Source organism: Oncorhynchus nerka, linkage group LG22 (genome assembly GCF_034236695.1).
Source record: "Oncorhynchus nerka isolate Pitt River linkage group LG22, Oner_Uvic_2.0, whole genome shotgun sequence".
NCBI lineage: Eukaryota > Metazoa > Chordata > Actinopteri > Salmoniformes > Salmonidae > Oncorhynchus > Oncorhynchus nerka.
This window is the reverse complement of record NC_088417.1, coordinates 7,761,235-7,784,071: the sequence shown is the minus strand read 5'-3', so window position 1 is coordinate 7,784,071 and position 22,837 is coordinate 7,761,235. Positions and strand designations below refer to the sequence as shown.

Below are 22,837 nucleotides of genomic sequence, written 5' to 3'. Positions count from 1 at the left end.
TCTTATCTTAGCATCATGAACTTCGGCCGTGGGTTGACTGTCCTCTCTCTCATCACCACAGAACATCGGATGTCATTTTCTGTTTATTTCCCGACAATTCGTTAGAAGTCACCTGCTGGGGTGTCGATGACCCCAGCAGGTGATCTACAGCCTGCTTATCATTACATTACATTTAAGTCATTTAGCAGACGCTCTTATCCAGAGCTTATGGTGTGTCTCGTCTTTTTAATAGTGCATCTGTTGCTTCCAGAGTTGCAAATCATCATTTAGTCTCTAGGTTCAGTGTTCAATATTAAGATGAGTTTATTAGCATGAAAAAACAACAGGCTAATCTGGACACTGATTTACAAATAGAAACAGCACTGATTGAGTGTTGATTGGTATACACCTGGAAAATATCACATGGTTGAAATGAATTCAACCCCACTATTCTCTCATTCCTCTCTTCACCTGGGCGCCAGCCTGTTTGTGCTAACGTGCCAAATCCTTGTCATGTTGCTTGACAAGGACCGCAATAGATCAGGATAGAGTACCATGCAATCTGGAACCAGGCTACTTTCTCCTCTCATGCATCTCAGTACATTGAGGGCTTCTCTTCTCCTTTCGGATTGGTCACTTTTTCCAGGTTCTTGCTGATGATGTCATACAGTTCCACCTGCAACACACACAAACATTGATGAAGTGAGTGGTCTTGTATACATACTGGTGTTTTATCTTTTCATCTGTTTTTATTTAACTAGGCAAGTCAGTTAAGAACAAATTCTTATTTACAATGACGGCCTACCGGGGAACAGTGGGTTAACTGCCTCTTTCAGGGACAGAACAGATTTTTACCTTGTCAGCTCAGGATTCGATCTTGCAACCTTTCGGTTACTAGTCTCAACGCTCTAACCACTAGGCTACGCTGCCGCCCCTATAGGCCTATAGCTGGATCTAAACAACAGACGTTGTGGGAAATGGTTTCATCTTGACGTTGCGTCTACTTTTGAGGTATGAAAACATCTGACAAAACGTTAATTTACAAGTGACCTTCACTTGTTTACTTATAGATTGACTTATTAAAGCTGAAATATGTACCTTTTTTTGGACCAAATTCACATAGAAATGTCAGTTATAGATCTGTCATCCTCATTGAAAGAAAGTCTAAGAAATTGTAGATCAGTTCTATATGCACTATTTCTATGCTTCCTGTGCTTAGGTTGATTTTTTTTTTTGATAGTATCTTGCCTCTCCCGAATGGTACCCTTTCCACTGTATAGTGCACTACCTTTGTCCAGAGCCCTATGTCAAAAGTAGTGCACTATATAGGAAAACAGGTGCCATTTGAGATTAAATCAGTCACTCACATAGAAGCCACGGATGTCCAGGAGGATGACTCTGATGTCAGAGTAGACAGCCTCATCCTTCTCATGGACCAGTGAGCGGTAGTCCATCTGATTTTAACCAGAAGGAGGAGAAACACAGGGATGAGGAAGGAAGAGGACAAGGAGGGATGTGTTACAACATCAGGATGAGGAAGGAAGAGGACAAGGAGAGATGTGTTATGACATCAGGATGAGGAAGGAGGGATGGACACATCAGGATGAGGAAGAGGAGGGGATGGATGTTTACGACATCAGGATGAGGAAGGAAGAGGCCAAGGAGGGATGTGTTACGACATCAGGATGAGGAAGGAAGAGGAGGAGGGATGTGTTACGACATCAGGATGAGGAAGGAAGAGGACAAGGAGAGATGTGTTATGACATCAGGATGAGGAAGGAAGAGGACAAGGAGGGGATGTGTTACGACATCAGGATGAGGAAGGAAGAGGACAAGGAGGGATGTGTTACGACATCAGGATGAGGAAGGAAGAGGACAAGGAGGGATGTGTTACGACATCAGGATGAGGAAGGAAGAATGTGTTACGACATCAGGATGAGGAAGGAAGAGGACAAGGAGGGATGTGTTACGACATCAGGATGAGGAAGGAAGAGGAGGAGGGATGTGTTACGACATCAGGATGAGGAAGGAAGAGGACAACATCAGGATGAGGAAGGAAGAGGACAAGGAGAGATGTGTTACGACATCAGGATGAGGAAGGAAGAGGACAAGGAGGGATGTGTTACGACATCAGGTCATAGTTGAATACAGAATTTGGTTGTGTCTACAAATGCCAATTCTCACCACGTGAGTTGACTTGGAGGCTTTAGCCACTGCATCACCCCTCTCTGAAAAGTACCTGAAGGAACAATAGTGACAGTCACATGTATAATATTTTTAATTTGTCAAATGTATAATGACCTCCAAGAGCTCTGGGTTACTTGAAAGCATGAAAATGTGTCCTACTTGTTAATGTTGGTGTGGAAGCCGTCCACTTTTGTCTTCACTGCAGCGATTCTCTCCAAGATTTTCTCCTGGATATAATAAGCACGAGGACATGTCCATTTTGATGAAACACCACGAGCCTCAGTTATAGAAGCTACTTACAAAATCTACCCCCAAAAAAAAACCAGGCATGAAGCAGTTTCCCCCCACAAAAGTTAAGATTTTATATTTTTAAAACTTAACATGGCATGAGAATGTTCTTTAACCTACATACAAACTTACATTTTCTAGTGGATGAAGTATTACATTGAAAACAGGCAGGTTAGGATGTACAAATGGAGGATGTGATGACCATGCTTTAAAAAACAAGATTACAGCCATTGGGCTAGTGAGAAGAGTGAAAAATCTAAACATTTTATTTGGGGAATCTAAAATAAAGTCATACGAGTAGTTTTTTTTTATCCTATTTTATTTTTAATAACTATTGCGGAATAAATTCCTTGCGTTTTCTAGCGGCGACGGGTTCATATACCCCAAAGTAGCCGTACAACAAATGACCATACGCATCGCATTTAATTGGGCCTAGTAAATAGATGTATTTAAAGTGTTGCTGTATGCGATCCCATAGGCAGCACAGTTTATAATACACAGTCAAATTTAACAGGTGATCAGTTTATTTGTATATATTTTTTTTACACTAAAGCACATATGCTAGTACTGTAATATATATATTTTTTAAATTGGACTAGCCTATACAATGTTTCAGAATTCGGGGGCAGACCAGCATATTTAGGTTGGTTGGGGGAGAAGTCGATTCAAAACATTGTTCATGTCAAACGTTTTGCTGGCAGGTCCACAACAATTTGCCCTCGTTTTCTTTCAGAAACGGTCCCAGTCCTTTGCCAAATACAAGCATGTTACTTCAAAAGATTCAAGTATTCTGCCAATACCTCAAAACATTTGATCAAATTTGCTCTTTCTTTTAGAAACTGTCGTGGCCTAATGCCAACAGTTCCAAACTATACAGGAAATAAAAGGGAGTTATTGTCAACATGAAAGGTGAATGGAGGGCGTTTTCCAGACGGCGTTATAACGCTCGTTCACACGCGCACAGCTCTGATTTTATAGCGGGAAACATGCGTATGTATGACGAGCGTTTTAAGTTAGTCTAAAAATCCATATTTGTAGACGAATGTATTTTAAAAAAAATTTGCATTCAGATATTTAGTTTGACATTTTTACACAACGGTTATAAATGAGGCCTCAGGAGAATACAGTTCCATCTGCGGTAGCTTTCCACCTTTTTCAGGAATGACCACTTGACTTTAAAGATGAACAAGTGTTGACCTTTTACCTGGATTGCAACGCCAAAGTCGTTCCCATCCTCTATTTTGGGGATGAGATGCTGAATCCAGCAGGACACCTAAGACAACACCCAATGACAGAATATGTTCATCTTCACCAGCATTTTCATCTATTTCAGTTCACCACAAGATGTCACTGTTTCTTCTATTGTATTCTTACTGTAATGATGGTCTCTCTTAGTGATAGGATCTCTGGTTATTCTTACTGTAATGATGGTCTCAGTGATCGTATCTCTGGTTATTCTTACTGTAATGATGGTCTCAGTGATCGTATCTCTGGTTATTCTTACTGTAATGATGGTCTCAGTGATAGGATCTCTGGTTATTCTTACTGTAATGATGGTCTCCCTCAGTGATAGTATCTCTGGTTTCACTCTGTCCAGCAGCTTCACAATCTTCTCATTCCCTTTGATAAGGCCACAGCTTGGAGCTGAAAGACACAAAATGAATAACACGAACTGAATCAACACACTACTTGGAATGATTTTCTAAGGCTGTTTTAAATAGTTGGTCTTAGGGAACAACAGCCACACGTTGACAGCCATGACTCTGACCGCTGTCTCTCACCTTTCTTCTTCTTCTTCTCGTCATCATTCTTGTCCGTCTCCATTTCCTGGAGGGAGAAAAATCAGTCAGTCTGTACCTGTAGCTGTCAGTCTGTACCTGTAGCTGTCAGTCTGTAGCTGTCAGTCAGGCTGTACCTGTAGCTGTCAGTCTGTACCTGTAGCTGTCAGTCAGGCTGTACCTGTAGCTGTCAGTCTGTACCTGTAGCTGTCAGTCAGGCTGTACCTGTAGCTGTCAGTCTGTACCTGTAGCTGTCAGTCAGGCTGTACCTGTAGCTGTCAGTCTGTACCTGTAGCTGTCAGTCAGGCTGTACCTGTAGCTGTCAGTCTGTACCTGTAGCTGTCAGTCAGGCTGTACCTGTAGCTGTCAGTCTGTACCTGTAGCTGTCAGTCAGGCTATACCTGTAGCTGTCAGTCTGTACCTGTAGCTGTCAGTCTGTACCTGTAGCTGTCAGTCTGTACCTGTAGCTGTCAGTCTGTACCTGTAGCTGTCAGTCAGTCTGTACCTGTAGCTGTCAGTCAGGCTGTACCTATAGCTGTCAGTCAGTCTGTAGTCGTCAGTCAGTCTGTAGTCATCAGTCAGTCTGTAGCTGTCAGTCTGTAGCCGTCAGTCAGTCTGTACCTATAGCCATCAGTCAGTCTGTAGTCATAGCCATCAGTCAGTCTGTACCTATAGCCGTCAGTCAGTCTCTACCTATAGCCATCAGTCAGTCTGTACCTATAGCAATCAGTCAGTCTGTACCTATAGCCATCAGTCAGTCTGTACCTATAGCCATCAGTCAGTCTGTACCTATAGCCATCAGTCAGTCTGTACCTGTAGCCATCAGTCAGTCTGTACCTATAGCCATCAGTCAGTCTGTAGCCATCAGTCAGTCTGTACCTATAGCCATCAGTCAGTCTCTACCTGTAGCCATCAGTCAGTCTGTACCTATAGCCGTCAGTCAGTCTGTAGCCATCAGTCAGTCTGTACCTATAGCCATCAGTCAGTCTCTACCTGTAGCCATCAGTCAGTCTGTACCTGTAGCCGTCAGTCAGTCTGTACCTGTAGCCGTCAGTCAGTCTGTACCTGTAGCAGTCAGTCAGTCAGTCTGTACCTGTAGCCGTCAGCCAGTCTTTACCTGTAGCCGTCAGTCAGTCTGTACCTGTAGCCGTCAGTCAGTCTGTACCTGTAGCCATCAGTCAGTCTGTAGCCATCAGTCAGTCTGTACCTATAGCCATCAGTCAGTCTGTACCTGTAGCCATCAGTCAGTCTGTACCTGTAGCCGTCAGTCAGTCTGTCTGTAGCAGTCAGTCAGTCTGTACCTGTAGCAGTCAGTCTGTAGCCGTCAGTCAGTCTGTACCTGTAGCCGTCAGTCTGTAGCTGTAGCAGTCAGTCTGTCTGTACCTGTAGCAGTCAGTCTGTCTGTACCTGTAGCAGTCAGTCTGTCTGTACCTGTAGCAGTCAGTCAGTCTGTAGCTGTCTCTGTCTGTAGCAGTCAGTCTGTCTGTACCTGTCAGTCAGTCTGTCTGTACCTGTAGCAGTCAGTCTGTCTGTACCTGTAGCAGTCAGTCTGTCTGTACCTGTAGCCAGTCTGTCTGTACCTGTAGCAGTCAGTCTGTCTGTACCTGTCTCAGTCAGTCTGTACCTGTAGCTCCAGTCTGTCTGTACCTGTAGCAGTCAGTCAGTCAGTCAGTCTGTACCTGTAGCAGTCAGTCAGTCAGTCTGTACCTGTAGCAGTCAGTCAGTCAGTCTGTACCTGTAGCCATCAGTCAGTCTGTACCTATAGCAATCAGTCAGTCTGTACCTATAGCCATCAGTCAGTCTGTACCTATAGCCATCAGTCAGTCTGTACCTATAGCCATCAGTCAGTCTGTACCTGTAGCCATCAGTCAGTCTGTACCTGTAGCCATCAGTCAGTCTGTACCTATAGCCATCAGTCAGTCTGTACCTATAGCCATCAGTCAGTCTGTAGCCATCAGTCAGTCTGTACCTATAGCCATCAGTCAGTCTCTACCTGTAGCCATCAGTCAGTCTGTACCTATAGCCGTCAGTCAGTCTGTAGCCATCAGTCAGTCTGTACCTATAACCATCAGTCAGTCTCTACCTGTAGCCATCAGTCAGTCTGTACCTGTAGCCGTCAGTCAGTCTGTACCTGTAGCCGTCAGTCAGTCTGTACCTGTAGCCGTCAGTCAGTCTGTACCTGTAGCAGTCAGTCAGTCAGTCTGTACCTGTAGCCGTCAGCCAGTCTTTACCTGTAGCCGTCAGTCAGTCTGTACCTGTAGCCGTCAGTCAGTCTGTAGCCATCAGTCAGTCTGTACCTATAGCCATCAGTCAGTCTGTACCTGTAGCCATCAGTCAGTCTGTACCTGTAGCCGTCAGTCAGTCTGTCTGTAGCAGTCAGTCAGTCTGTACCTGTAGCAGTCAGTCTGTAGCCGTCAGTCAGTCTGTACCTGTAGCCGTCAGTCTGTAGCTGTAGCAGTCAGTCTGTCTGTACCTGTAGCAGTCAGTCTGTCTGTACCTGTAGCAGTCAGTCTGTCTGTACCTGTAGCAGTCAGTCAGTCTGTAGCTGTCAGTCTGTCTGTAGCAGTCAGTCTGTCTGTACCTGTAGCAGTCAGTCTGTCTGTACCTGTAGCAGTCAGTCTGTCTGTACCTGTAGCAGTCAGTCTGTCTGTACCTGTAGCAGTCAGTCTGTCTGTACCTGTAGCAGTCAGTCTGTCTGTACCTGTAGCAGTCAGTCAGTCTGTACCTGTAGCAGTCAGTCTGTCTGTACCTGTAGCAGTCAGTCAGTCAGTCAGTCTGTACCTGTAGCAGTCAGTCAGTCAGTCTGTACCTGTAGCAGTCAGTCAGTCAGTCTGTACCTGTAGCCGTCAGCCAGTCTTTACCTGTAGCCGTCAGTCAGTCTGTACCTGTAGCCGTCAGTCAGTCTGTACCTGTAGCCATCAGTCAGTCTGTAGCCATCAGTCAGTCTGTACCTATAGCCATCAGTCAGTCTGTACCTGTAGCCATCAGTCAGTCTGTACCTGTAGCCGTCAGTCAGTCTGTCTGTAGCAGTCAGTCAGTCTGTACCTGTAGCAGTCAGTCTGTAGCCGTCAGTCAGTCTGTACCTGTACCTCTGTAGCTGTAGCAGTCAGTCTGTCTGTACCTGTAGCAGTCAGTCTGTCTGTACCTGTAGCAGTCAGTCTGTCTGTACCTGTAGCAGTCAGTCAGTCTGTAGCTGTCAGTCTGTCTGTAGCAGACAGTCTGTCTGTACCTGTAGCAGTCAGTCTGTCTGTACCTGTAGCAGTCAGTCTGTCTGTACCTGTAGCAGTCAGTCTGTCTGTACCTGTAGCAGTCAGTCTGTCTGTACCTGTAGCAGTCAGTCTGTCTGTACCTGTAGCAGTCAGTCAGTCTGTACCTGTAGCAGTCAGTCTGTCTGTACCTGTAGCAGTCAGTCAGTCAGTCAGTCTGTACCTGTAGCAGTCAGTCAGTCAGTCTGTACCTGTAGCAGTCAGTCAGTCAGTCTGTACCTGTAGCCATCAGTCAGTCTGTACCTATAGCAATCAGTCAGTCTGTACCTATAGCCATCAGTCAGTCTGTACCTATAGCCATCAGTCAGTCTGTACCTATAGCCATCAGTCAGTCTGTACCTGTAGCCATCAGTCAGTCTGTACCTGTAGCCATCAGTCAGTCTGTAGCCATCAGTCAGTCTGTACCTATAGCCATCAGTCAGTCTGTAGCCATCAGTCAGTCTGTACCTATAGCCATCAGTCAGTCTCTACCTGTAGCCATCAGTCAGTCTGTACCTATAGCCGTCAGTCAGTCTGTAGCCATCAGTCAGTCTGTACCTATAACCATCAGTCAGTCTCTACCTGTAGCCATCAGTCAGTCTGTACCTGTAGCCGTCAGTCAGTCTGTACCTGTAGCCGTCAGTCAGTCTGTACCTGTAGCAGTCAGTCAGTCAGTCTGTACCTGTAGCCGTCAGCCAGTCTTTACCTGTAGCCGTCAGTCAGTCTGTACCTGTAGCCGTCAGTCAGTCTGTAGCCATCAGTCAGTCTGTACCTATAGCCATCAGTCAGTCTGTACCTGTAGCCATCAGTCAGTCTGTACCTGTAGCCGTCAGTCAGTCTGTCTGTAGCAGTCAGTCAGTCTGTACCTGTAGCAGTCAGTCTGTAGCCGTCAGTCAGTCTGTACCTGTAGCCGTCAGTCTGTAGCTGTAGCAGTCAGTCTGTCTGTACCTGTAGCAGTCAGTCTGTCTGTACCTGTAGCAGTCAGTCTGTCTGTACCTGTAGCAGTCAGTCAGTCTGTAGCTGTCAGTCTGTCTGTAGCAGTCAGTCTGTCTGTACCTGTAGCAGTCAGTCTGTCTGTACCTGTAGCAGTCAGTCTGTCTGTACCTGTAGCAGTCAGTCTGTCTGTACCTGTAGCAGTCAGTCTGTCTGTACCTGTAGCAGTCAGTCTGTCTGTACCTGTAGCAGTCAGTCAGTCTGTACCTGTAGCAGTCAGTCTGTCTGTACCTGTAGCAGTCAGTCAGTCAGTCAGTCTGTACCTGTAGCAGTCAGTCAGTCAGTCTGTACCTGTAGCAGTCAGTCAGTCAGTCTGTACCTGTAGCAGTCAGTCAGTCAGTCTGTACCTGTAGCAGTCAGTCAGTCAGTACCTGTAGCAGTCAGTCAGTCTGTACCTGTAGCAGTCAGTCTGTACCTGTAGCCGTCAGTCAGTCTGTACCTATAGCCGTCAGTCTGTAGCAGTCAGTCAGTCTGTACCTGTAGCAGTCAGTCAGTCTGTACCTGTAGCAGTCAGTCAGTCTGTACCTGTAGCAGTCAGTCTGTCTGTACCTGTAGCAGTCAGTCAGTCTGTCTGTACCTGTAGCAGTCAGTCAGTCTGTACCTGTAGCAGTCAGTCAGTCTGTCTGTACCTGTAGCAGTCAGTCAGTCAGTCTGTACCTGTAGCAGTCAGTCAGTCAGTCTGTACCTGTAGCAGTCAGTCAGTCTGTACCTGTAGCAGTCAGTCAGTCAGTCTGTACCTGTAGCAGTCAGTCAGTCTCTGTACCTGTAGCCGTCAGTCAGTCTCTGTACCTGTAGCCGTCAATCTGTAGCAGTCAGTCAGTCTGTACCTGTAGCCGTCAGTCTGTCAGTCAGTCTATTGGTCATAGCCGTCAGTCAGTCTATTGTCATAGCCATCAGTCAGTCAGTCTATTGTCATAGCCGTCAGTCAGTCTGTACCTGTAGCAGTCAGTCAGTCTGTACCTGTAGCCATCAGTCAGTCTGTACCTGTAGCCATCAGTCAGTCTATTGGTCATAGCCATCAGTCAGTCTATTGGTCATAGCCATCAGTCAGTCTATTGGTCATAGCCATCAGTCAGTCTATTGGTCATAGCCATCAGTCAGTCTATTGTCATAGCCATCAGTCAGTCTATCATAGCCATCAGTCAGTCTATTGGTCATAGCCGTCAGTCAGTCAGTCTATTGGTCATAGCCATCAGTCAGTCAGTCTATTGGTCATAGCCATCAGTCAGTCAGTCTATTGGTCATAGCCATCAGTCAGTCAGTCTGTAGCCATCAGTCAGTCTGTACCTGTAGCCATCAGTCAGTCTGTACCTGTAGCCATCAGTCAGTCAGTCTATTGTCATAGCCATCAGTCAGTCAGTCTGTAGCCATCAGTCAGTCTGTACCTGTAGCCATCAGTCAGTCTGTACCTGTAGCCATCAGTCAGTCAGTCTATTGTCATAGCCATCAGTCAGTCAGTCTATTGGTCATAGCCATCAGTCAGTCAGTCTATTGTCATAGCCATCAGTCAGTCTATTGGTCATAGCCATCAGTCAGTCTGTACCTGTAGCCATCAGTCAGTCAGTCTATTGGTCATAGCCATCAGTCAGTCAGTCTATTGGTCATAGCCATCAGTCAGTCTATTGTCATAGCCATCAGTCAGTCTATTGGTCATAGCCATCAGTCAGTCAGTCTATTGGTCATCAGTCAGTCAGTCTATTGGTCATAGCCATCAGTCAGTCAGTCAGTCTATTGGTCATAGCCATCAGTCAGTCAGTCTATTGGTCATAGCCATCAGTCAGTCTATTGTCATAGCCATCAGTCAGTCTATTGGTCATAGCCATCAGTCAGTCAGTCTATTGTCATAGCCATCAGTCAGTCTATTGGTCATAGCCATCAGTCAGTCAGTCTATTGGTCATAGCCATCAGTCAGTCAGTCTATTGGTCATAGCCGTCAGTCAGTCAGTCTATTGGTCATAGCCATCAGTCAGTCTATTGGTCATAGCCATCAGTTAGTCAGTCTATTGGTCATAGCCATCAGTTAGTCTATTGTCATAGCCATCTTTCAGTCTGTCTGTAGCCAAAAACCAACTGGAGACGCCCCACTCTACGGGAACTGAGTAAAGCAGAGATCGTCACATAAGACAGTAAGGTGCAGAGCCGTGATGTGAGGATAAGATGTCCACCAAGGGAACCAAGAGGTCTCAGTCAAGTTATTAAATCCTGTTGATCTATATGGTCAGCATTCCCTACTACCTATAGAGTGCACTACTTTTGACCAGGACCCATAGTAGTGCACAGGGTACCATTTGGGATGCAACACATGTATCTGGTTAGAAGAGCATGATAGTCAGTCACCTCATCCTCTGCAGTGGGAGGGTCTGGTATAGGGATGTTCAGAGGGGCTTGGAGAGTGGACAGGTCTGGGAGGTTGAGATCATCCTCCTGGAAGAGACATGGGAGAGATAGATGAGAGGGAGGGAGGTAGAGGGTGGAGGGAGGGAGAGAGATGGGAGGTAGAGGGTGGAAGAGATAGATTAGAGGGTGGAGGGAGAGAGAGATAGACGAAAGGAAGGGAGGTAGAGGGTGGAGGGAGGGAGCGATAGATGAGAAGACGGGAGGTAGAGGGTGGAGGGAGGGAGATAGATAGGATGAAGGGAGGTAGAGGGGGAGAGATAGATGAGAAGATGGAAGGTAGAGGGTGGAGGGAGGGAGCGATAGATGAGAAGACGGAAGGTAGAGGGTGGAGGGAGGGAGATAGATAGGAGGAAGGGAGGTAGAGGGTGGAGGGGAGAGGGAGGGAGAGATGGATGAGAAGATGGAAGGTAGAGGGTGGAGGGAGGGAGAGATAGATGAGAAGACGGAAGGTAGAGGGTGGAGGGAGGGAGGGAGCGATAGATGAGAAGATGGGAGGTAGAGGGTGGAGGAAGGGGAGATAGATAGGAGGAAGGGAGGTAGAGGGTGGAGGGGGAGAGGGAGGGAGAGATGGATGAGAAGATGGAAGGTAGAGGGTGGAGGGAGGGAGAGATAGATGAGAAGACGGAAGGTAGAGGGGTGGAGGGAGGGAGGGAGCGATAGATGAGAAGATGGGAGGTAGAGGGGTGGAGGAAGGGGGAGATAGATAGGAGGAAGGGAGGTAGAGGGTGGAGGGGAGAGGGAGGGAGAGATGGATGAGAAGATGGAAGGTAGAGGGTGGAGGGAGGGAGAGATAGATGAGAAGACGGAAGTTAGAGGGTGGAGGGAGGGAGGGAGCGATAGATGAGAAGACGGGAGGTAGAGGTGGAGGGAGGGAGATAGATAGGAGGAAGGGAGGTAGAGGGGGAGGGGAGAGGGAGGGAGAGATGGATGAGAAGATGGAAGGTAGAGGGTGGAGGGAGAGATAGATAGATGAGAAGACGGAAGGTAGAGGGTGGAGGGAGGGAGGGAGCGATAGATGAGAAGACGGGAGGTGGAGGGAGGGGAGATAGATAGGAGGGAGGGAGGTAGAGGGTGGAGGGGGAGAGAGATGAGAGATGAAGGATGAACGGATGTAGGAAGAAACAGACCGTGACACATGAACTAATCAATGAGGCTTACCTTCAGCAGGTTGTCCAGCTGAGAGATCTTCAATGGGATGTAGTTGGAAAACAGATTATCTGCCTGAACAAAAAACAGAACTTGGTAGGTACTAACGCCCCCATTCACCCAGGAACAGCATGCCCCCCTTTCTATTTTATTTAACCTTTATTTAACTAGGCAAGTCAGTTAAGAACAAATTCTTATTTTCAATGACAGCCTAGGTGGGTTAACTGCCTGTTCAGGGGCAGAACGACAGATTTGTACCTTGTCAGCTCGGGGATTTGAACTTGCAACCTTTCGGTTACTAGTCCAACTCTCTAACTCTCTAACCACCAATGTTAATGGCATCGCACCAGCACACATTTGTTGTTAACACAATAAGGCATAAACGTGACTAACCTGTTGATACAGAGACTGGTGGAAGTTCTCCACCTAAAGACAAAGGGATGAAAAGAAAGATGTGTGTAAGTGGTGCAAAATTTGGAAAAATGTGTTTACTAAACTTTTACTGTAAAACATCTTGAACTCACAAGCAGGATCAATGTTAAACTAAGATGTATTGTGTAATAATTGTGTAATCTGTTGTAAATTAGCCTTCACACACACACAACTATACAAAAGGTTGTGTTCCAGTCGGCTGCAAAGTGTTTTTTATATATACCTGGATCGCCCACTCAACCTCGTAAACCTGGAGTGTAATCATTACGCTGCTTCTGTTTTGCCACAAACAGTTAACACCAAACGGAAAACGCAAACGAGAATTTCTATTGTGACAAATTAAGGTAGATCCCTCCGTTTCGATCCGTTTGGTTCGTAATGAATACACCCCTGGGCCATGTTCAGTTACCAAACTTTCTCGAACGTTGCAGAGTCTGTACATACATGCCATGAATCGAGACAATGCGAGTCCGTGTTCTACATGAACTATTTATATCTGAACGTCCCAAACAGTTCAACCCTGCTTGAACGTGGCCAGTGAAAGCGTTTAGCCAGGTTGTTTTTTTGCTTTCGCTTTTGTCTGGAAGCATGACATGGATTTTACAATTCCTAACAAACAAATTGTGCGTAACAGACCAAAATGGAACAATGTATCTTTGTTCGCAGGAAACACAGTTGTAACCTAAATGCTCTTATGAAATCATTTGAACAAGGTTAAAGGGGGAACATATGATGTAAAATAAAAAAAATAGCCCAATTAACGCCTAACATTTATTAACAACATGTGCATGAGTTAGTGCTTACCTTTACTGCGTTCACGCGTTTTATTTTCATTACAGACGATTTCGACATTTTGAGCGAACGGTTGCGCGTATTGTTTTAAAGTAAAAGGTCAGTCGTTGGACACTTCTCTATTTCCTCAAACTTTCCTACTTTCGATTTCAAAGGATTATATTCAAAACCCTCGGATCAAGCCACACCCACTGAATGAATGTATTCCTCCAAAATGAAATGACTTGATATTTAGTACATATTGTTGAATTAAACCGTTTCAAATACAGTAGTTGGCTCACAAACTCATTATTGAAGACCAGGTCCTAAACTATCCATACAGTATAAAGCTTTTTCACAGAGGAAACGTAATGTTAGGCCACCTTTAATTTCACCAGTCTAACTAAATAACACATGGGACATATTGATATTTTGCATAAAAGTTACATGATAAATGTATAATATGCCAAAGTTTTCTCTCAAACTCACTGATTATCATTGACCACCAGATGGAAGCATCGAGCCTTATTCTATTTCCCAAGGAGGGACTGTGTGTGTCCTCACTTCACCTTTCACTTTGACTGATAAGCCACACGTGCACATTAGCAGCTGTGGAAAAAGTACCCAACTTGCCACACGTGCATAACAGCAGCTGTAGAAAAAGTACCCAACTTGCCACACATGCATAGCAGCAGCTGTGGAATAACTATCTAACTTGCCACACATGCATAGCAGCAGCTGTGGAAAAAGTACCTTAATATAGATACCTTAATAGAAAATTACTCAAGTGAAAGTCACCCAGTGAAATACTACTTGAGTAAAAGTATTTGGTTTTAAATATACTTAGGTATCAAAAGTACAAATTGCTTATATTAAGTGAACCAAATGTCAGAAATGTCTTGTTCTTCTTTTTATATGTACAGATCTCTCTTTCTCTCTCTCTCTCTTCTCTCTCTTTCTTCTCTCTCTCTTCTTCTCTTTCTTCTCTCTCTCTTTCTTCTCTCTCTCTCTTCTCTCTCTTTCTTCTCTCTCTCTCTTCTCTTCTTTCTTCTCTCTCTCTCTTCTTCTCTCTCTTTCTTCTCTCTTCTCTCTCTCTCTCTTTCTTCTCTCTCTTTCTTCTCTCTTTCTTCTCTCTTTTCTTCTCTCTTTCTTCTCTCTCTCTTTCTTCTCTCTTCTCTCTCTCTTCTTCTCTCTTCTCTCTCTTCTTCTCTCTTTCTGTATCTCTTTCTTCTCTCTGTCTTTCTTCTCTCTTTTTCTTCTCTGTCTCTGTCTTTCTTTCTCTCTCTTTCTTCTCTCTCTCTGTTTTCTTCTCTCTCTCTCTTTCTTCTGTCTTTTTCTTCTCTGTCTCTGTCTCTCTCTTTCTTCTGTCTCTCTCTCTCTTTCTTCTGTCTCTCTCTCTCTTTATTCTGTCTCTCTCTCTCTTTCTTCTGTCTCTCTCTCTCTTTCTTCTCTGTCTCTCTGTCTCTCTCTCTTTATTCTCTCTCTCTGTCTCTCTCTTTCTTCTGTCTCTCTCTCTCTTTCTTCTCTGTCTCTCTGTCTTTCTTCTCTCTCTCTGTCTTTCTTCTCTCTTTTTCTTCTCTGTCTCTCTCTCTTTGTTCTCTCTCTCTTTCTTCTGTCTCTCTCTCTCTTCTGTCTCTCTCTTCTGTCTCTCTCTCTCTTTCTTCTCTGTCTCTCTGTCTTTATTCTCTCTCTCTTTCTTCTGTCTCTCTTTCTTCTGTCTCTCTCTTTCTTCTGTCTCTCTCTATTTTTTCTCTGTCTCTCTCTCTCTTGCTTTATTGGCATGGAAAGCATATATTAACTTTGCCAAAGCAAGTGAAATAGACAATAAACAAAAATGAAATAAACAATAAAAATTAACAGTAAACATTACACTTACAGTAGTTCCAAAAGAATAAAGACATTACAAATGTCATATTATGTCTATATTACAGTGTTGTAATATGTATAAATATAAATATGGGTTGTATTTACAATGGTGTTTGTTCTTCACTGGTTGACCTTTTCTTGTGGCAACAGGTCACACATCTTGCTGCTGTGATGGCACACTGTGGAATTTCACCCAGTAGATATGGGAGTTTATCAAAATTGGGTTTGTTTTCAAATTCTTTGTGGGTCTGTGTAATCTCTCTACCTCTCTCTCTGTGTAATCTGAGGGAAATATGTGTCTCTAATATGGCCAGGTCGGAATTGTAAATGAGAACTTTTTCCTACCTGGTTAAATAAAGGTGAAATAAAATAAATAAATACATTGGGCAGGAGGTTAGGAGGTGCAGCTCAGTTTCCACCTCATTTTGTGGGCAGTGTGCACATAGCCTGTCTTCTCTTGAGAGCCAGGTCGGCCTTTCTCAATAGCAAGGCTATGCTCACTGAGTCTGTACATAGTCAAAGATTTCCAGGTATTTGGACAGGTATTCTGCCACTGTGTAATCTCTGTTATTGTTTTCTCATGATTTGGTTGGGTCTAAAGCCTGTCTTCTCTTGAGAAGTGTTCCAAAAAAGGTCCAGTTGCCAGGACCACAAATACAAATTCTGTTCACAAACACAACCCACAGAGCCCCAGGACCAGCTTGCTTAGGGGACTCTTCTCCAGGTTCATCTCTCTGTAGGTGATGGCTTTGTTATGGAAGGTTTGGGATTCGTTTCCCTTTAGGTGGTTTAACGTCTCTTTTCTGGATTTTGATCATTATCGGCCTAATTCGGCTCTGCATGCATTATTTTGTGTTTTACGTTGTTCACAGGGGGTATTTTTGCAGAATTCTGTATGCAGAGTCTCAATTTGGTGTTTGTCCCATTTTTATGAAAATTTTTGCTTGGTTATGTTGAATTTTCTGTTCCTTTTGATGGCATAGGACCCCAGACCTCTCAACCATAAAGGGCAATGTTTAGGCTAAAGACGTTTTGTCTAGATGGAATTTGTAGGGTCTGACAGAATCTGTTTTAGAAGATCTAGGTGACAGAATGCTCTAGGTGCTGCTGTAGGTCCTCCTTGGTTGGTGATAGAAGCACCAGATCATCAGCAAACAGTAGACATTTGACTTCAGATTCTAGTAGGGTGAGGCCGGGTGCTGCAGACTTTTCTAGTGCCCTCCCCAATTTGTTGATATATATGTTGAAGAGGGTGGGGCTTAAGCTGCATCCCTGTCTCACCCCACGGCCCCGTGGAAAGAAATGTGTGTGTTTTTTTGCCAATTTTAACCGCACACTTGATGTTTGTGTACATGGATTTTATAATGTCGTATGTTTTACCCCCAACACCACTTTCCATCAGTTTGTATAGCAGAACCTCATGCCAAATTGAGTCAAAGGCCTTTTTGAAATCAACAAAGCATGAGAAGACTTTGCCTTTGTTTTGGTTTGTTTGTTTGTCAATTAGGGTGTGCAGGGTGAATACGTGATCTGTCGTACAGTAAATTGGTAAAAAGCCAAATTTGACATTTGCTCAGTACATTGTTTTCATTGAGGAAATGTACGAGTCTCTAATCTCTGTATAATCCCTCAATCTGTACAACAATCAAACCTAATCTCTGTATAATCCTTCAGTCTGTACAACAATCAAATACCTTGGGAAACCTGGACTCAGTCTCTGGCCTGAGGAAATGTACAAGTCTGCTGTTAATGATAATGCAGGCCTTTTGGGTTGGAGGGTTTTTATTTTGTCCTGCAGTTCATTCAAGGTAATTGGAGAATCCAGTGGTTTCTGGTAGTCTTTAATAGTTGATTCTAAGATTTGTATTTGATCATGTATATGTTTTGCTATTTGTTCTTTGTTATAGAGCCAAAAAGATTGGAGAAGTGGTTTACCCATACATCTCCATTTTGGATAGATAATTCTTCGTGTTGTTGTTTGTTTAGTGTTTTTCCATTTTCCCAGAAGTGGTTAGAGTCTATGGATTCTTCAATTCCATCTCTCTCCATCTCTTCTTTCTCCTGGGTCCTGTTGGCCCGAAATGTGCATTATTCTAAGGGTGTGTCCCAAATGGCACCCTATTCCCTACACAGTGCACTACTTTTGACCAGGGACTATAACCACCCTATTCCCTACACAGTGCACTACTTTAGACCAGGGACTATAACCACCCTATTCCCTACACAGTGCACTACTTTTGACCAGGGACGATAACCACCCTATTCCCTACACAGTGCACTACTTTAGACCAGGGACTATAACCACCCTATTCCCTACACAGTGCACTACTTTTGACCAGGGACTATAACCACCCTATTCCCTACACAGTGCACTACTTTTGACCAGGGACTATAACCACCCTATTCCCTACACAGTGCACTACTTTAGACCAGGGACTATAACCACCCTATTCCCTACACAGTGCACTACTTTATACCAGGGACTATAACCACCCTATTCCCTACACAGTGCACTACTTTAGACCAGGGACTATAACCACCCTATTCCCTACACAGTGCACTACTTTATACCAGGGACTATAACCACCTATTCCCACTACTTTAGACCAGGGACTATAACCACCCTATTCCCTACACAGTGCACTACTTTTGACCAGGGTTACAGATGTTATATCCTGGATGTGTTTAACTCTCCCATGTGAAATCTGATTTGACCTGTATCATGTGTGTGTGTGTGTGTGTGTGTGTGTGTGTGTGTGTGTGTGTGTGTGTGTGTGTGTGTGTGTTTCTGTATTGTTTTAGTGATTCACCATAGTGAAGGCGTGTAGACTCAGGTTTTCTGGCTCTCTATGTTTTTGGTTGGACATGTTTCTCAATCTCTTTCTTAGATTTTTGTGGAGAAAAAAGTGAAAAAGTGAAAAAAAAGTGGAGAAAACTGCATAGAACCGAACCTGATGGTTTATTAATGACCTTTGCTTCCCAAATACCAAAAGTTTTAAGTCAAAAAAGTCACTTTATAACAAATTTAAATCACAATGAGCGAATGAGCTGGTAGATTATATTTATCAGTTGGTTACAGGGTCATAGGTCATCCATAAGACCTGTAATGAAATGAAGGCCTACTGCAAACTGGCCCAAATGTGTACTAAAAGACTAGACGTGTATGTGTGTGTGTTAGGTCTTCTTCTTCTCTGTTAATACCCCCTAACTCCCTGAGGTTAGGTCTGCTTCTTCTCTGTTAATACCCCCTAACTCCCTGAGGTTAGGTCTTCTTCTTCTCTGTTAATACCCCCTAACTCCCTGAGGTTAGGTCTTCTTCTTCTCTGTTAATACCCCCTAACTCCCTGAGGTTAGGTCTGCTTCTTCTCTGTTAATACCCCTAACTCCCTGAGGTTAGGTCTGCTTCTTCTCTGTTAATACCCCTAACTCCCTGAGGTTAGGTCTGCTTCTTCTTCTCTGTTAATACCCCTAACTCCCTGAGGTTAGGTCTGCTTCTTCTTCTCTGTTAATACCCCTAACTCCCTGAGGTTAGGTCTGCTTCTTCTCTGTTAATACCCCTAACTCCCTGAGGTTAGGTCTGCTTCTTCTCTGTTAATACCCCTAACTCCCTGAGGTTAGGTCTGCTTCTTCTTCTCTGTTAATACCCCTAACTCCCTGAGGTTAGGTCTGCTTCTTCTTCTCTGTTAATACCCCCTAACTCCCTGAGGTTAGGTCTGCTTCTTCTCTGTTAATACCCCTAACTCCCCGAGGTTAGGTCTGCTTCTTCTTCTCTGTTACTACCCCCTAACTCCCTGAGGTTAGGTCTGCTTCTTCTTCTCTGTTAATACCCCCTAACTCCCTGAGGTTAGGTCTGCTTCTTCTTCTCTGTTAATACCCCCTAACTCCCTGAGGTTAGGTCTGCTTCTTCTTCTCTGTTAATACCCCTAACTCCCTGAGGTTAGGTCTGCTTCTTCTTCTCTGTTAATACCCCCTAACTCCCTGAGGTTAGGTCTGCTTCTTCTTCTCTGTTAATACCCCCTACCTCCCTGAGGTTAGGTCTGCTTCTTCTTCTCTGTTAATACCCCCTAACTCCCTGAGGTTATGTCTTCTTCTCTGTTAATACCCCCTAACTCCCTGAGGTTAGGTCTGCTTCTTCTTCTCTGTTAATACCCCCTAACTCCCTGAGGTTAGGTCTGCTTCTTCTTCTCTGTTAATACCCCTAACTCCCTGAGGTTAGGTCTGCTTCTTCTTCTCTGTTAATACCCCTAACTCCCTGAGGTTAGGTCTGCTTCTTCTTCTCTGTTAATACCCCCTAACTCCCTGAGGTTAGGTCTGCTTCTTCTTCTGTTAATACCCCTAACTCCCTGAGGTTAGGTCTGCTTCTTCTCTGTTAATACCCCTAACTCCCTGAGGTTAGGTCTGCTTCTTCTCTGTTAATACCCCTAACTCCCTGAGGTTAGGTCTGCTTCTTCTTCTCTGTTAATACCCCTAACTCCCTGAGGTTAGGTCTGCTTCTTCTCTGTTAATACCCCTAACTCCTGAGGTTAGGTCTGCTTCTTCTTCTCTGTTAATACCCCTAACTCCCTGAGGTTAGGTCTGCTTCTTCTCTGTTAATGCCCCTAACTCCCTGAGGTTAGGTCTGCTTCTTCTTCTCTGTTAATACCCCTAACTCCCTGAGGTTAGGTCTTCTTCTTCTCTGTTAATACCCCTAACTCCCTGAGGTTAGGTCTGCTTCTTCTCTGTTAATACCCCTAACTCCCTGAGGTTAGGTCTGCTTCTTCTTCTCTGTTAATACCCCTAACTCCCTGAGGTTAGGTCTGCTTCTTCTTCTCTGTTAATACCCCTCTGTTAGGTCTGCTTCTTCTCTGTTAATACCCCTAACTCCCTGAGGTTAGGTCTGCTTCTTCTTCTCTGTTAATACCCCTAACTCCCTGAGGTTAGGTCTGCTTCTTCTTCTCTGTTACTACCCCTAACTCCCTGAGGTTAGGTCTGCTTCTTCTTCTCTGTTAATACCCCCTAACTCCCTGAGGTTAGGTCTGCTTCTTCTTCTCTGTTAATACCCCCTAACTCCCTGAGGTTAGGTCTGCTTCTTCTTCTCTGTTAATACCCCCTAACTCCCTGAGGTTAGGTCTGCTTCTTCTTCTCTGTTAATACCCCCTACCTCCCTGAGGTTAGGTCTGCTTCTTCTTCTCTGTTAATACCCCCTAACTCCCTGAGGTTATGTCTTCTTCTCTGTTAATACCCCCTAACTCCCTGAGGTTAGGTCTGCTTCTTCTTCTCTGTTAATACCCCCTAACTCCCTGAGGTTACGTCTTCTTCTCTGTTAATACCCCCTAACTCCCTGAGGTTAGGTCTGCTTCTTCTTCTCTGTTAATACCCCCTAACTCCCTGAGGTTAGGTCTGCTTCTTCTCTGTTAATACCCCTAACTCCCTGAGGTTAGGTCTGCTTCTTCTTCTCTGTTAATACCCCCTAACTCCCTGAGGTTAGGTCTGCTTCTTCTCTGTTAATACCCCTAACTCCCTGAGGTTAGGTCTGCTTCTTCTTCTCTGTTAATACCCCTAACTCCCTGAGGTTAGGTCTGCTTCTTCTTCTGTTAATACCCCTAACTCCCTGAGGTTAGGTCTGCTTCTTCTCTGTTAATACCCCTAACTCCCTGAGGTTAGGTCTGCTTCTTCTTCTCTGTTAATACCCCCTAACTCCCTGAGGTTAGGTCTGCTTCTTCTCTGTTAATACCCCCTAACTCCCTGAGGTTAGGTCTGCTTCTTCTTCTCTGTTAATACCCCCTAACTCCCTGAGGTTAGGTCTGCTTCTTCTCTGTTAATACCCCCTAACTCCCTGAGGTTAGGTCTGCTTCTTCTCTGTTAATACCCCTAACTCCCTGAGGTTAGGTCTGCTTCTTCTTCTCTGTTAATACCCCTAACTCCCTGAGGTTAGGTCTGCTTCTTCTTCCCCTAACTCTGAGGTTAGGTCTGCTTCTTCTCTGTTAATACCCCCTAACTCCCTGAGGTTAGGTCTGCTTCTTCTTCTCTGTTAATACCCCCTAACTCCCTGAGGTTAGGTCTGCTTCTTCTTCTCTGTTAATACCCCCTAACTCCCTGAGGTTAGGTCTGCTTCTTCTTCTCTGTTAATACCCCCTAACTCCCTGAGGTTAGGTCTGCTTCTTCTTCTCTGTTAATACCCCTAACTCCCTGAGGTTAGGTCTGCTTCTTCTTCTCTGTTAATACCCCCTAACTCCCTGAGGTTAGGTCTGCTTCTTCTTCTCTGTTAATACCCCCTAACTCCCTGAGGTTAGGTCTGCTTCTTCTCTGTTAATACCCCCTAACTCCCTGAGGTTAGGTCTTCTTCTCTGTTAATACCCCCTAACTCCCTGAGGTTAGGTCTGCTTCTTCTTCTCTGTTAATACCCCCTAACTCCCTGAGGTTAGGTCTGCTTCTTCTCTGTTAATACCCCCTAACTCCCTGAGGTTAGGTCTGCTTCTTCTTCTCTGTTAATACCCCCTGAGGTTAGGTCTGCTTCTTCTTCTCTGTTAATACCCCTAACTCCCTGAGGTTAGGTCTGTCTTCTCTGTTAATACCCCTAACTCCCTGAGGTTAGGTCTGCTTCTTCTCTGTTAATACCCCTAACTCCCTGAGGTTAGGTCTGCTTCTTCTTCTCTGTTAATACCCCTAACTCCCTGAGGTTAGGTCTGCTTCTTCTTCTGTTAATACCCCTAACTCCCTGAGGTTAGGTCTGCTTCTTCTTCTCTGTTAATACCCCTAACTCCCTGAGGTTAGGTCTGCTTCTTCTCTGTTAATACCCCTAACTCCCTGAGGTTAGGTCTGCTTCTTCTCTGTTAATACCCCTAACTCCCTGAGGTTAGGTCTGCTTCTTCTTCTCTGTTAATACCCCCTAACTCCCTGAGGTTAGGTCTGCTTCTTCTCTGTTAATACCCCCTAACTCCCTGAGGTTAGGTCTGCTTCTTCTCTGTTAATACCCCCTAACTCCCTGAGGTTAGGTCTGCTTCTTCTTCTCTGTTAATACCCCCTGAGGTTAGGTCTGCTTCTTCTTCTCTGTTAATACCCCTAACTCCCTGAGGTTAGGTCTGCTTCTTCTCTGTTAATACCCCTAACTCCCTGAGGTTAGGTCTGCTTCTTCTTCTCTGTTAATACCCCTAACTCCCTGAGGTTAGGTCTGCTTCTTCTCTCTGTTAATACCCCCCTAACTCCCTGAGGTTAGGTCTGCTTCTTCTTCTGTTAATACCCCTAACTCCTGAGGTTAGGTCTGCTTCTTCTTCTCTGTTAATACCCCTAACTCCCTGAGGTTAGGTCTGCTTCTTCTTCTCTGTTAATACCCCCTAACTCCCTGAGGTTAGGTCTGCTTCTTCTTCTCTGTTAATACCCCCTAACTCCCTGAGGTTAGGTCTGCTTCTTCTTCTCTGTTAATACCCCTAACTCCCTGAGGTTAGGTCTGCTTCTTCTTCTCTGTTAATACCCCTAACTCCCTGAGGTTAGGTCTGCTTCTTCTTCTCTGTTAATACCCCTAACTCCCTGAGGTTAGGTCTGCTTCTTCTCTGTTAATACCCCTAACTCCTGAGGTTAGGTCTGCTTCTTCTCTGTTAATACCCCTAACTCCCTGAGGTTAGGTCTGCTTCTTCTTCTCTGTTAATACCCCCTAACTCCCTGAGGTTAGGTCTGCTTCTTCTTCTCTGTTAATACCCCTAACTCCCTGAGGTTAGGTCTGCTTCTTCTCTGTTAATACCCCTAACTCCCTGAGGTTAGGTCTGCTTCTTCTTCTCT

The 22,837-nt window shown here is 44.8% G+C and overlaps 1 protein-coding gene across 1 annotated transcript; it reads right to left on the bottom strand.

The window, feature by feature from the left end:
- Window positions 1–285: 285 nt before the first annotated feature.
- LOC115125171 (proteasome activator complex subunit 2-like) lies at window positions 286–13,383 on the bottom strand. The gene is made up of 11 exons (XM_029654670.2): window positions 13,250–13,383; window positions 12,407–12,439; window positions 12,026–12,088; window positions 10,808–10,894; window positions 4,236–4,281; window positions 4,001–4,098; window positions 3,659–3,727; window positions 2,326–2,393; window positions 2,164–2,218; window positions 1,347–1,433; window positions 286–655 (listed from the first exon to the last, which is right to left on the bottom strand). Exons 1-11 carry the CDS (start codon window positions 13,295–13,297, stop codon window positions 575–577), a joined length of 735 nt encoding a protein of 244 aa, XP_029510530.1. The 5' UTR covers window positions 13,298–13,383; the 3' UTR covers window positions 286–574.
- Window positions 13,384–22,837: the final 9,454 nt, after the last annotated feature.